We start from the raw sequence: 14026 nt of genomic DNA, 5'->3' as shown, positions 1-14026 counted from the left end.
AGGCACTGTAGTCATCTCTGCAGACACATCAGAGGTAACTTGTTTACTGCATGGAACCACCACCATAAATTTAATGGTTCCTCAGCTTTGAATTGTTGATCTGGGGAAAATAATGCCATTGTGCTTTATTTCCTCTCTTTACATAGTTCCAAATGATGAGAGATCACCATGATCTTAGCCCCACAAGGAGGTGTAAGATTTGCTTTTAAGATGCTACTTTGTATGCACCTAAAGGGACATACCTATTTGAGACTGAGCAACCATAGTAGACTTGCGATCACACAGTGGAGAGAATGGAAGCCCTAGTTCTGCTTCTTTGTCACCCTGGAGAAATAAAATTGAGAAGAAATTAGGAAAAGACAAGACACATTGCACTTTGATATCTTAGGTCATGACTGTAAAAGCCTCTCATTTTACTTTCTTTAATTAAGTTTTGATTTTGGTTTTGCTTGGTTGGTTGGTTGGTTTTTTACCACAAATTATGGAGAATTTGAGTCTGGCTGGAAAAGTTGTAGTCCAAGCAGAAGTTAGTGAATCAAGTCTCTTGATTCCAGTGAATCTTTCCTCAGAGCTTTCCCTGCCTGCTCGGTACTTCTATGCACCAACTAAAAATCCACTTGAGCACAAGAACGCTTCTCACTGCAGTTCTCCAGAGAACCCAGCAAAACTTAGTTCTCAGAGCAAACCTTTCAAGAGAAAACATCAGTGTCAGGACTGATTTTTCAGGGCTTGCACTTCCTTGCATGTCTTTTTTAGTCTTTCAGATAAGAAATTCACAGGTCATGGCTGGCCAGATGCAGATTACTTTTTTTTTTCCAAAGGAAACACTGACATTGTCAACAATTTACATAAGTGCTTAAGTACAAAAGTCCAAACATGCTTTCCAGCCCTCAGAACTGAAAGCCCTTTTCTGATATTACAAGATGGTGTAGAAGATCAAGTGTTATAACCCCATTTTTTTCCAGTCTTTCAAGCTGCATATTCTCAAAAAGCCCTTTAACTTGGTTCAGTCACTCTATACCCTTTAACTTGGTTCAGTCACTCTATAACATATTGCTTTATGCTGAGTAGCTATGTAAGATGACATAGTTGCAATACTCCCCACTGAGCATTCAAATTTAAATAGCCTGTTAACTGTACTATAGAATCAATTCCTTAAATCAGCAGCTCACCTTAACTGTGCTGAACTTCTTGCTAGTGTTCTGACTAATGTCAAATGGAAGCTAAAATAGCCAGCAAACTAAGCAGAGAAAAACTTCTGTAGGCATAAGAAGAGCTGAATTCTTCTACTTTCTGTTAATATAACATACGTGAAATGGGGGCACAAGTCCTGTTAGAGTTTTGGGTGGAACAACAAGCAATAGTTATTTTTCTATTGCAGAACAATTCTGCTTTATGTTAGGAGTCTGATATACAAATATCAGGGTAAAACAGAAACCAAACACAGAAATATTTCCAAGTAACTTTCCTTTACCGTGTCTACTACATCTCTTAGGAAAAACATCTCTCAAAGCCAGCTCTTACCTAATCATCATTCTTCTCTTACTCCTTATGCCTCTTAAATAGGAAGGAACTCCTAACTGCCTAAGCTGTTTGGGCAGCTCCCTCATGGCTAGCTAAAGTGCACTAGTAAACCAAATTAATTCATGCAAGATGTTTGCTTTAAGAGATGCTCATCATAGCTGCTGAATGTAAAAAAACCAGTATTGTACTCAGAAGCATCATTCACACCTACAGCATGGTTACTTGGTGTAGGAAGACCTGTGTCACATCACAAAATACTTGGAAACCAATAGGTCTGGAGATCTGTACTGATATAAGTCAGGCTTCATGTCTCTGCAGAGCACGTAACAGAAAGGACACGAGAGGGTCTGCAGGTGAAGAGCATAAGGAAGTAAATACCTAATCTAAGGCCAGCCCAGTTTCTTATCACCATGGTCGCCTCTGGCTATAGTGGTACTTCTCAGCTTGTGAGAAGAGTGTGTGTTCTTCTGCTGTTGGGTAGGGATGTATTTATTGATCTAGTACTAAATAACTTCAATGAATGCAAGTCTATGCTTCATGGTAAGCTTAAGGGTTTTCCTAAAGGGGGAATTAATACTGCATCTGAATTTGGAACTAGAATACAAGTTTTATATAAAGCTTTATCTAAAAGTGGTGGCATTTGTCATTCAAAACTGAAGTAGGATTTGTTGCCTGAAAAGAAATTATTCTTATGAAAACATAATAATTTTGTCTTTATTACATGTGTAAAACAGAACAAATCTTGGGCTTTTTGTGGTCTCATATCTAGCTAATCTTAATTCCCTCACCAGTCTTTAGGGGACTCAGCAGTGATGTATTTTAACACATCTAGTATAATTTTGAGCTAGAAAAGCATAAACACAGAGTTTTCCCTAAACACAGAGTTTTCCATAAACACAGAGTTTTCCCTAAAATGTATGTGAAAATCATCCTACTTGCATGAGCCTCCTGTGTGGCAACACAGAGACGGCTGCAGGTATGATCGACCTGCTTCTGCCTAGTAAACCCATTCTTGGTTTGAAAAACAAATTAAAGAATACATTTCAAAGCAATTTCTTGCAATGTCCTTATTAAGAAGGGATTCCCACAATGCCTTCAAAAACAGATACCATTTTAAAAAAAAAGTTAGTACTTTTTTAAAATAGTCATATATTTTTCTCTTTTGCATTCAGATTAACTATAAAACATTAAGTTATTGAACTTTTGAGGGAGATTAAGCACTTAGTTTTTTGCTTAGTTCAGTAATTCATATTGGTGAAAAGTATCCTAAACACTCCTAAGTGCTCTGTTTACTTTTACTTTTTTGTTTTAAGGCAGCTCTTTACATGCTTTTAATTAGTCACTTGGGGAGCTTATACCTATCACACAGAGCTTAATGATTTGTCTAGATTTGTGGGTCTGTCAACAGGCAGTCCACTGTGAGCTATAAACTAGATTAGTTCACTTTATCTAAAGTAAGGGTAATGCATTTTTCACACCTGCCCCAACAATATGAGTACAGTTCTACAAAGTACAGCTACCTAAATCTGTCTTCTATGGTTCTACAGTGATGAAGAATGTCACATATTCTATATTTTGCTAATTTGAAATATGTATTAGCTTCCCAAATTAGAATTTCCACTATGTAGATAAAGTCTGTATCTATAGGCAGTGTATCAGACACTAACTTCCCAAGAGGCATAATAGCCAGTGCTACTGGTGCCAGATGAGAAAGCTTCATGTCATTTAGGAGGTTCTTGAGAAAATCAGAGATGAAGGAAAAGATATGTGTTCATATTTTCCTACTTCCTTACCCAATCCTGCACATTGCCTCTGTGCTGCAGAAATGCAGAGGAACTTCCCTAGCTTTACCTGTCTGAAGAACTCCTCTAGCAGAGACATGGTCCAGCGATGATGGAGATCCCAGGCCTTGGCTGGATGACTGATATCTGCTGTATGCAACAACAGTGATAAGGCTTTCGGCTTGTCAATTCTGAAAACCCAAAGGATCAAACAAATTAATTGTCTGCTCTTGCAGCGAGGAATGTCAAAAATCTCACCTAAGCAGGGAAATGAGGTCATTAGAATCTCTGGCCAGGATATTAATGGAATGATTTCTGTGTTCATAAAATCAGACAACTATGAAAGATTGTCCAATTTCTCCAACATACACCATTCCTGTTGTAACAGAGACATTAAGAAGTGCAAAAAGAAACTTTGCTCAGCCTTGCTGAGCTCTTTTCCAGGCTTGCTTGTCTGCACAAGCAGGCTTGAAGAGCTGCTGTGTTCCCTATTTCAGCTGGGCTGCATTTTATGCAGCTCAAAAGAGAAGTTGGTCCCTACCATCTTGCTGTAGTAAACAGTTAGGATCTTATCTCAGGGGTGCTGATGAGTCTACACAGTAACTGATAGATGTTTCACTCTCAGAAAACTAGTGTGAGGTCAGAAGGAGATCCTTGCATTTGGTTCCACAGAACAAAAAAGGCTGGCAATTTCTTAAAACCATAACCTGAGAGGCTAGCCCAAGAACCCAGTGAATAATGCTTTCTTGGCATGGGTAGTCTCGGTTTTTAATTCCAGCTTTTGACTGTCTGAAATAGCTGGAAGAGTTGTAGCTTCTGAGAGGACCAAGTGGCTAGCCAGACTCTGGTCCGATACAGATATAATTCTGGGAAGCTCTGGACAGACCTGTGTCCAGGGTGAAAAAATGACCATCACTCAGAGCTTGCTGCAGTATACAAGGAATTTTATGGGGAAGAGCTGTGGACAAATTATTACAGCTCCCAGTGGCATACTGGGAAGAAGAAAAGTCCTTCCCCATACTGCTCCATCTGTTATCTTCTAGTCCTTCCCTCAGAGGGTCTCAAGTTGCTTTCATCTGTCCTCTGTTATGGAGCAGGCCCCTTGCAGAGGTGACAGCTGATACCATCTGCAGAAGGACAATGCATAAGTTGTGTTCTGCAGATCTTATAACCTTGAGTCACAGTCAAGCTGTAGAGGTTACTCAGTTGGATCATGTCCTTGATGTTATCCTGATATGCAAAAGGAAATGCCCAGGGAGGCTTATCCCAACATGGTGACCTTTGCAAGCTTGGTCCACCAGCACAGAATAGAGATGTGTGTGTAAGGGGGTACCAGTCCACTCCTAAATGAATGCATTCAAAATTCAATAGCAGAAAGAGAATCAATGGGGACATCAAAGAGAGTGAAGGCCTCTGGAGAGGTGCTTTTGAAGTCAAACACAATGGCAAAGCACACAATGGCAAAGCACCAGCTGAAATGCAGCCCCTCACTGCACAGTGTTGTCAAGTGACTCACCCTTCTGGCTGCTGCAAAGCATTCTTCATGGCTTTGATTTGCTGGAAGTGACAGGACATATCAGTGGCCAACACCATCTCAATCACTAGAGCTCTGAATTCCCTTTTGGATGGCATCACGATGAGAGGAGCAAGGAAAGAGAAACAGAAACAGAAAAACCAGCATCAGACACACTCCAGTTTCTTTTGTTGTCTATCTGCAAATTATTGACAATACTTCTACCTTTGTATGTCACTCTTTCCATTATCCCTCTTTCAGGGAGGGGGAAGAGGATGGATGATTTTTCTACACAAACACAGGAGTGGGAGAGCTGCAAATTAAGCCAGGTGGCTAATCCTTGCTAAGAGAAATCCTAGATGCTTTTTGAAAAGTGCATTAGTATTAGTACTCCTTTTTCAATTAAGCACAAACCTCTTAAATTGATTTCTTTTATACGGCATTCTTAGAAGGAAGTAAAAAGACTGTTTAAAGCCTCAGCAGGAATGAGGTGAACTTCTGAACCTGAACCTCTATCCAATTGACTAAAACTGGTTAATACCTATGTTGACAGTTAGTCATATTATTAAAGGAAAAACAGCATGTTAAAAAAAATCTCCTAGTATATGTGATGCATGTATGCAGTCAAGACATTTGGGAACCTTTGAGAACCTGCCTTACTTCCCTGATATTATTCATTCAAATTATTCCTGTATGAATTTTTGTTAAGCAAACTTCTTTAGGATCCAGTTGAAATTCCTTTGAAGATAATATAGATGTCCTAGAGATTTTAAAATATCAGAACATTCCGATCTAGCACACAATACAAATTTATTTTCTCTTTCTCTCAGTTCAGCTGAGGAACAGCTTCCTCTTCAGAGGAAGAACAGCCCAAGGTTAGCATACCAGCTCAGGATTTGGGAGATTAAGAAACGGGTCAGCTTTTATTTAAAAATGAAAGTTACCATTCTTCTTTTCATGAATGTTTCATGAAGGACATGGTCTATTTGGAGCATGTCTCTTTTGCCTCTGGTGGCTGTGCTCAGGTTCCAGACCCAGGCCACCACTGTGTAGAGACCCAAGGCTGTTCTGCACACAACATTGAGATTGCATCAGCTGGCCTTGCTCTTCCCCCAGGATACCCACCTCCTCCTCCCCACCCTTAGGTACAATCAGTTACATAGCCAACAGCATTCAAGATGATGATATGGTGGCTAAAACCAAACTTCTTTTAAATTATTTTGCATCTGGTTTTTTTTCCAGTCCTGGTCAGGTTCCTGGTCTGGCTCACTCCCAGCAGCACAAACCTCTCTGTCAATACAAGCAAAAGAGGCAGGAGAGGAAAACCTGAATGCATAGAAACAAACTTCTAAAAGAAAAGGGTGTGATTATGCTGTAGGAACAATTAGTGCTTGAGATTATTCCTGGGAAACAGCAGACACTTCGCTACGTCCTCTGGAGTGCAACTCCACCATAACGGTTTGCATGGGACACGTTGTGCGTAGCTTATTACAGTAGGAATACAAAAGCAAAGGGCTCAGCTCAGGCAAATGAGTCACTGGCTTCGGTGCCAGCATGTGCATATGCTCACAAGCACACAAACTCTAGTTTCCCTTTTATAAATGTAAATCTGGAACATGCACATTTTCTGACCTCTGCACATATTTCAGAACATGGGTCCCTCTGAAACAGAGAGGAAAAATACCTCAGAGACACTAAAAAAAAAAAGTGTTTTAATACTGAAGAGTTCTTATTTGTCACTTCAAACATCAGGCATCACGATCGCAGGTGACTGTGAAAGGCATGTAGACATGACAATTTGCTGGACATGGGTAATGCAGGAGAGAACATCTCAAAAGACGTGCGCTAGAGGATGGTAGGTTTGTGCATTTGTTGCCAGGTTGAGATAAGGCTGAAACACATGACAGGGAGAACTGAAGACAGATATTTATCCATTTCTGGGGTTTGCTTCTCAGTCAGATTGGAGCCTGGGATACACACAGCTGTTACTTTTTGCTCTGACCAGCTTTAGCACTTGGTTTCTGCAATTGTCTTCAAAGCCTCCACAACACATTATGGCGCTGCAGCCTGCATGCTGCACAGCAGCCCTGGCGACGGAGGTATCACTGGACGATATTTAATGCTGCTAATAATGCACAGAAGCCTGTTAATATTTTACATGACATACTTTCAGAGTGATCTGTCTTTCGTCTGGGCTAACACCTTTATACCAGAGAGGCATAGTATATAGAAGCAGAGGGAAAAAAAGGCAACTGAAATAGTTTCCTGCTCTTTACCCTGAAGAAAATATATTTTATAGTCCCTAAGAAGAAACGAGGCAAGAGAAGAGGCTGCACTACCTCCAAACGTCTACACGTTGCTGTGAAACTGTGCAAAAGTACAGCACTGAATACAGAGGCTTTATAAATATTACTATTATTTCTGACATACGGTGAAGAGGCAGGCGACTTCAGCTCTCACTTCCAGCGTTATCAGTGGGATTATAAAGTCAGAGATCTCCCTGGCATTTTTGCAATATCTTCTTCTCCTTTATTCCCAATGATTCAAACCCAGTTTTGGATTCAGGAAGAAGTTCATGAAAATCCAAAGTTAAGTCACTCCAATAGTAATTGTCCTGTGTGAATTATTAAATAACTTGACTCAAGAAAGATTCTCCAAGTCTTTAAAAACAGGTAACCTAAAATTGTACCAAGAAAAGAAGAACGAATGTAATCTGACAAAAAAGAAAGAAGGATTATACCTCTATAATGTATCAGCTCTATCAAGCTGATAGGGGCAGACATGCCCTTGAGTTCATCTCCTCCAGAGAGTCACAGTGGTACTGGGCTACATATTCACATCACATGGTCACATCACAACCTTTTCCAAGAACGATAACTTGCCTATCAACTCAGGCCAAGGAAACGCCATAGAGACAATCTGCCCTCTGACCATTATGAGCTAAAGCTATCTCCTATTTTAGTCCTGGTCATGCAGCATCATGGCAGCAAGTATAGTGTGAATAGAGAAAAGGAGTCCTGAGATCCCCATCATCCAGAATGGATTTCATTACATGAAAATGACAATGCTCGTCAGCACCTCCTCCCCACCTGCACCATCTCTCTCTCTCACTTAAAAGCTAGTAAAAATCTAACCCAAAGAAAAGACAAAAAATCCTCTAAATATGTGTGCCTCCATCACCATGGTGCCCAAAGCACCGCAGGACCGCCGGGGGCTCTCAGGGACCCTCCAAACAGTCAGCTCCCCTCAAGCAGTGCCACCCCCACAGCCGACGCCAGCCCTAAGTGGACCATCCACACAGACATCCCGCAGGCTCATCAGGAAGATCACCCGGCTGTCAAGCCCCAGATGAGCCCTGCTTTCCCACCCCTGCCCCTCATGAAGGGGGGACATCTCCTCTGCCCTCAGCCCTGGGGAAGAGGCAAGGAGAGGGGCTGCCACCTGCCCAGCAGCACCATAGCACCAGGAAGAGTCCCTTGGAGACTGCCAGAGACCACCAAACACCGCTGGAGACCGCAGGAGCCTGTGTGACTTCCCTGGAGCGCCACCGAGATTATTGGGGCCTGGAGGTGGCATTTTCTCAGTCTGAGGATGAGAAAGCCAGTGGGGGATGGCTGTCCTCAGCCAGCTCTCGCCTCAGCTACCCAACGGGTGGGTGAAGAGGAAGCCAGACTTGCTCTGGCAGTGCACAGAGAATACCAAGAGATCATCAAAGAAGGCAGATGCCCCATACCTCAAAACAGTCAAGATGGAGAGACAGCTCTTCCTTTGGAGAACCAGAAGACTTCAGTCATGACAACAACAAGTTTTGGCAAGATTGGCCCATAAACAATTAAAAAAACAATAAAAAACAAGAAAACCCAATTAAAAAAAAACATTTTAAAAATAAAAAATGCTCTCCTCTCTCATTTGGCACTTTTGAGGCTGCATGTGGACTCCTGTGTCCCGCTCTGGTCTCCCCAGGACAGGACAGGCACTGACATATGCCGTGCGGGCGCAGCCCAGCGCCTTGGAGATGGTGAGGGGCCGGGGCACACGGCACACAAGGGCAGGCTGAGGGAACTGCCGGGGTGCAGCTGGGAGAAGAGAAGGCTCAGGGCTGGGTCTGACTGCTGATCTTCCACAACACCGGAATTGTTTTCCTGACCCAACACCACGCAGAAAATCATCCTGCCTATCTCCCACACACACTTCACTATTGCTAGTTTTGGTATCTAGAACAGCAAAGGCCTTCTACACAAAAGAAGAGAGAGCGCTTGAGCTCCCCCAGCTTGCATCCCTACTCTCTTTGGTAGGACACAATCCTTGGGTTCATCTCTCCTCCTTGCTTCCCGAGTCTTAGCGATCAAACAGGAAACAGGAGAGCATTCGAATGCGAGTGATCTTTGCCAATGTGCAGGGAAGCGGCATCGCATCTCCAGTTCATGAGACGTGTGAGAAAAAAGCTTCATCTTCATAGTAGGAATAAAACATGGAAGTAGAGCTTTGCTGTGAAAACTGCTTCTACAGAAAAAAAGACCTCTGTGAGCTCCTGAGGTCCTCTGGCCTGAGCATCTTTGAGCCCAGAGCCAGCAGGGAGCGAGTCATGGTGTCAAGGATCTTTTGACACCTTCCTTTCTAATCAACAGCAGTGTTTGGTTTGCTCCCATGTGGAGCCATGGAGTGGGCTGGCATGTATCCAGCACAGGTCACTGGAGCCCAGGGCTTGCAGCAAACCAGGGAACACACTAAACTGACAGTCTTGCTGCACCTCAAGGGCTTCACATCAAGTTTGCTCTATACATGAGTAAAAACATAGGGGCTTTTTGACTTGGCTTGGTTTGATTTGGTTTGGTTTATGGGGGATTATTTTGGGTTTTTTTTTTTTTTTCTGCTACATCATCTCTCTGCTTCTTAGAGCAAAAAAAGCCAAACTATTGCATCGCTTACTCATGCATTTTCATGCCCTTCCACTTCCCTCTTTTTTAACACTTGCCTAGCTTTATTGTGCTCAGAGGCAGAATATGAAACCCCATTCAGCACCACGGCAACATGGGCTAGAATGAAAGAGCACTCATTCATTCACACATGAGTTGCAGCTAAATTGCTATCAGACTGAGAAGCAGCAAGGTGGGAAAAGGCAGTTCTGAACGCCCCCCATCCCCCACCCCCCCCAAAAAAAAAAAAAAAATTCGGAGCAGACTAGCCCCAAGTGAAAACTGCCCTTCTTCAGCGGTTTGAGGAGAAAAAGGGGATCCATTTGCTCACCACTAGAATGCAATTCCCATTACTCAACATTCTATTATTCTTATTGACTACAGCCTTCAGTGCATTTCCATTAACTAATGGCCCTCAAAGCAGCAGTGACCAATTTAGGAACTCACAGGAGGTTTTCAGCATGCATCTGTATTAGTTGCGAATTTGACCTAACTCCTATTTACTTCAGACACAATTGCGAGCAAGTGACACAAGGATTCTGTTTCAATCAGAATCGGGCAGCCTGGATCAGGTCTTGAGGCAGGTAGGGCCTGACTCCTTCCAAATATGTCTTCAGTAAACATTGCAATACACAGGTGCAGCCTACATTCAACACAGGAGACCCGGGACATGTTTACCGGAGGCACTGGTGCGTGTTACTCCTCAGGGAAGAGCCTCCAAGTCTGGCCTCAGAATGGAAAGCAACGTTACTGTGGAAATCAAGGGACTGCAGAAAGGTAGACCGCATGCCCAAAAGGCTGTTCCCAAGCGTAAGCAGCTTTACAGTTGTTGAAAATGGCCTAAAAGACACAGCAGGAGCTGCACTACTCCTTGTTAGCTTACACCTCTCTGTCCTATGCTTTATCACACAGCACACGCTGGCGGCAGCATTTCTTCAGGTTTCTCACCGAGCTGCATAGAAAAAGGCGTCATCAACATACAGTGGGAGACACAAGTATTGCCACGAGTGATGCTGACTGCCAACTTTCATCGTGATTTCGTATAGCCCATCTAAGGTACTCATGGCGTTGGAAACAGTGTTGGAATTTGGTTGGGGTAAGTCACCTGCAGCCATGGGTTTCCCTCCTCCTTTTCTTCAACAGTCCCAGTTACAGAGCTTGGAATGATCAGGGAGTGTTCAAGAAGGCCGGAGCTGCAGGAAGAGCCTCAACCTCTGCTGATCAGGGTTCACACGAGTGCTCTGCACTGCAAAGACTCCCTGCACCTGGAAGGGCTTACCTTGGCTGCTTCTGCACAGTTGTTAGTGAAGGGACCTCAGTGAAATGAAGCACAATATAACAGAATTACATGTATTCAAGTACTAGCCACAAAGACAGCAACCACTGCATGGCCATAGTGTAACAAGAGAGAACAGTGCAAAATGTTGAACAGACAAACCTCCCTTTCACTGATACCTTTGCCACTACGCTGCTAATGCAAGAGCCCAGGGCAAATTAGATGCTGGGAAAAGGCAAAGTGAACAACAGGTGGAAAAGAGCTGCCACATGGAAGCGGACTAAAAGTCAATTTGTTCCCTTTTCTGTCTGTGGGAGTCATCAGTAATAATAAGAAGGGAATGAGACATGTATGTATCCTGTACACATTGAGCCTTCCCTACCATTTATTCTCCCCACTGAGTGGGCCAGCAACTTTCTGAGCTGCCAGCTGAACCCAAACCACAATGGCTGATCACCACTCTGGAATCTGTCTGCCTTCAGTTTCTCTAGTCCATCTCAAAACCTATTTCTGTGGTTTGTCTCGACAACCACTGTGGGAACATATTGTGTGCTAAGTATTTTTCTTTAAGCCTACTATCCCTTCCTGTCATTGTTGTCAGACTTCAGCTGTCTGTACGTTTCCATGTAAGCCGGGTCAGCTGGTTTTGCTGTAGAGGCTGGATGGAGATCAGCATCTCCAGAGCATGGCTTTTGCAATCCTCAGATAAGTGGAATGATTGTCCTTTGGAGGTACTGCCTTGCTCCCTTAAGTAAGAAGAAAGCTTAGACAATTTGCTTCTTCACATTAGGTGAAATGAATTCCAACAACAGCGTGTTGGCAGAATCACCCAGGAGATCTGTGGCAGAGTGAAAAACTGAGCTTGGGTTTCTTATTCATCCCCTTTTAGATCACTGTTTGCAGCAACAAACATAAAGTCACATGAAATTGGTTGCTACTGAGAATATTATGGCTCTGCTAAGGCTTGGGAATGGGTTTTCTTGCTGGTCCCCTCAACTGAAGATCCCTTGTGGACTGAACATCTTTTTTATAGACCTGGCTGTGCTGCTTGGCTGACTAAGTAGGGATTTTAATATTTCTCATTACACTTACAGATGTTTTCACTCATGGTAGAATATACATTTTCCTAAGGCCTGAGGCCAGGAGCCAGGGAGACATTACATTCTCACACCTATAACATACCACTGAGAAAAAATTAGAAGTTACCAAAATTAAAAATAAATTCTAAGATAACTTGCCCATACCTTTTAATAACCCCTGCAGAATTAGGGAAAGGAACAATTAGGTGGACAGAGCAAGTTGTCAGGGAACAGCATCAGGAAAAGCAACTGGAGAAGAGGGAAACCTGAAGTGAATTTCCTGGTTTATTATTGTCACGTGCTGAATAATAACTCATCCTGTGGCCAGTGTCACAGCTTTGATTTTTTTGTTTTCTAACTGATGTCCTGCAGATGATTCAGGTGTAAACATGGCAGAGTCCCATGAGCAAGCCCCGTTTTACGGCATCTTTACTACTGATTGCTGAGATAGACTCTGGCTGACTTTACGTCTAAATACTTCCAAGCCTTGCATTGATCTGTCTGGCAAATATCTTCATTTCCTCTTTAAAATAATTACTTCACAGTTTTAGCTTTCTTGCCTCAGAGAACATTACATCATTTTGTTGGATATTTTGTTGGATGGGTCTTTGCTCCATATCAGTGTCCACCTTAGAGCTGTATCCTAGTGAAGGACTCGCATCCCCTTGCACTCATGGGAAAGGGACAGGAAAAAGGCCATTTTAGATCACTTAATCCCTATGCTAGGAATCAACAGTAAGATCTCCTGAAGTGAGATATTTTGCTCATTTTGTCCAGTTGAAGTCTCAGTACTTTATTCTTATGGAAATGAAGAGGAAAAACACTACGTTCAAGGCCACATTTTCAATGGCTGATTCTCACTAAAGGTGTAACACTCAGAATATACATGCACCCGTCCTGAATGCATAGAAACAAACTTTTACAAGAAAAGGGTGTGATTATGCAACCATGCATGCGCTAATATGTGCAAAAGAATGCTCTGACCAAAGTTGTCTTCAGTCAAAAAACATTCAAGGTTTCTCATCACAGTCCAGAAAGGAGTAACACTGATTGACAAGGAGGGCTCAGAATTATTTGAGGGATGAAACCCCAAGCAGCTTTACTGACAAAGTCAGTATTGCATTAAAGGTTACTTCCCAAAGCTGTACTCCAATACACAGTTAAGGAGCTAAACATTTTCCAGATGCCTTTTTAATCCTGTACTTGACGGTAAAGGGCTTGCACTAAACATACTCTGTTTCAATAAACTGCATGGAAATTATTAACAATGAAATACAGTGCCAGAAAATACATCTATAACAGTATCTTGGAAAGCAACTGTTCACTTTGCAGTTTATTCTCTTAATTCGCCGTGATCTGTTTTTGTTATAATTTCTTCATTTACTTGTTGATGACTTGCACAAATGGGATTCATGAAATGAGGCAACTCAACTGATTTACAAATATTTAATAAGCAACAGAGGTTTTTTTAATGGAGAAAAAAAATGTAGTTTAAATACTAGTAAGCATTGAACTCTTTTCTCCTTGACTGTAGCCCAAAAGATCCCTTTCAGTCTCATCTGTCTTCCTTACAAAACCTGTGCCCATTTATTTTCCAACAGTAAAATGTAGCTCTAATTTTCTACGTTTCTTTCCTGAAAATACATTCCCTGAGTAGATGACTGGATACCGCAAAACTGATAAAATCCACATAGACATCTAGGATTGCAAAATCCACTGACCATCAGATTTCCTCTCACTAGTAATGTGAAAAAAGGAGTGAGAGCTCAGCTCAGAAAGGCACTTAATTTGCTTTCCAAAACCCATCACTCGGGCCTTTTGCTGAGAGAGATCTATCAGTTATGTCTACAAAAATAAAGTTAAATTTGGACACACTAATAGTTTCCCAAAGCATCCCTTAATACTGAGAGTCCTATTTTTGAGTGCCAGTCTGGGAA

The 14026-nt window shown here is 42.3% G+C and overlaps 1 protein-coding gene across 4 annotated transcripts in view; it reads right to left on the bottom strand.

Annotated features, from left to right (window-relative positions):
• Positions 1-14026, bottom strand: part of PDE1C (phosphodiesterase 1C) — a 315948-nt gene that overhangs the window by 46545 nt on the left and 255377 nt on the right. For all 4 annotated transcript variants that reach the window (XM_059818717.1, XM_059818718.1, XM_059818719.1 and 1 more), the window contains 3 exons: positions 4822-4923; positions 3376-3496; positions 243-324 (listed from right to left, as the gene is read on the bottom strand). In XM_059818717.1, the coding sequence (XP_059674700.1) occupies positions 243-324; positions 3376-3496; positions 4822-4923 (305 nt within the window). The remainder of the gene's footprint in view (positions 1-242; positions 325-3375; positions 3497-4821; positions 4924-14026) is intronic.

The sequence above is a fragment of the Gavia stellata genome, chromosome 6 (assembly GCF_030936135.1).
Source record: "Gavia stellata isolate bGavSte3 chromosome 6, bGavSte3.hap2, whole genome shotgun sequence".
NCBI lineage: Eukaryota > Metazoa > Chordata > Aves > Gaviiformes > Gaviidae > Gavia > Gavia stellata.
Note: the sequence above shows the minus strand (reverse complement) of the source record. Positions and strands in the feature narration are given on the sequence as shown.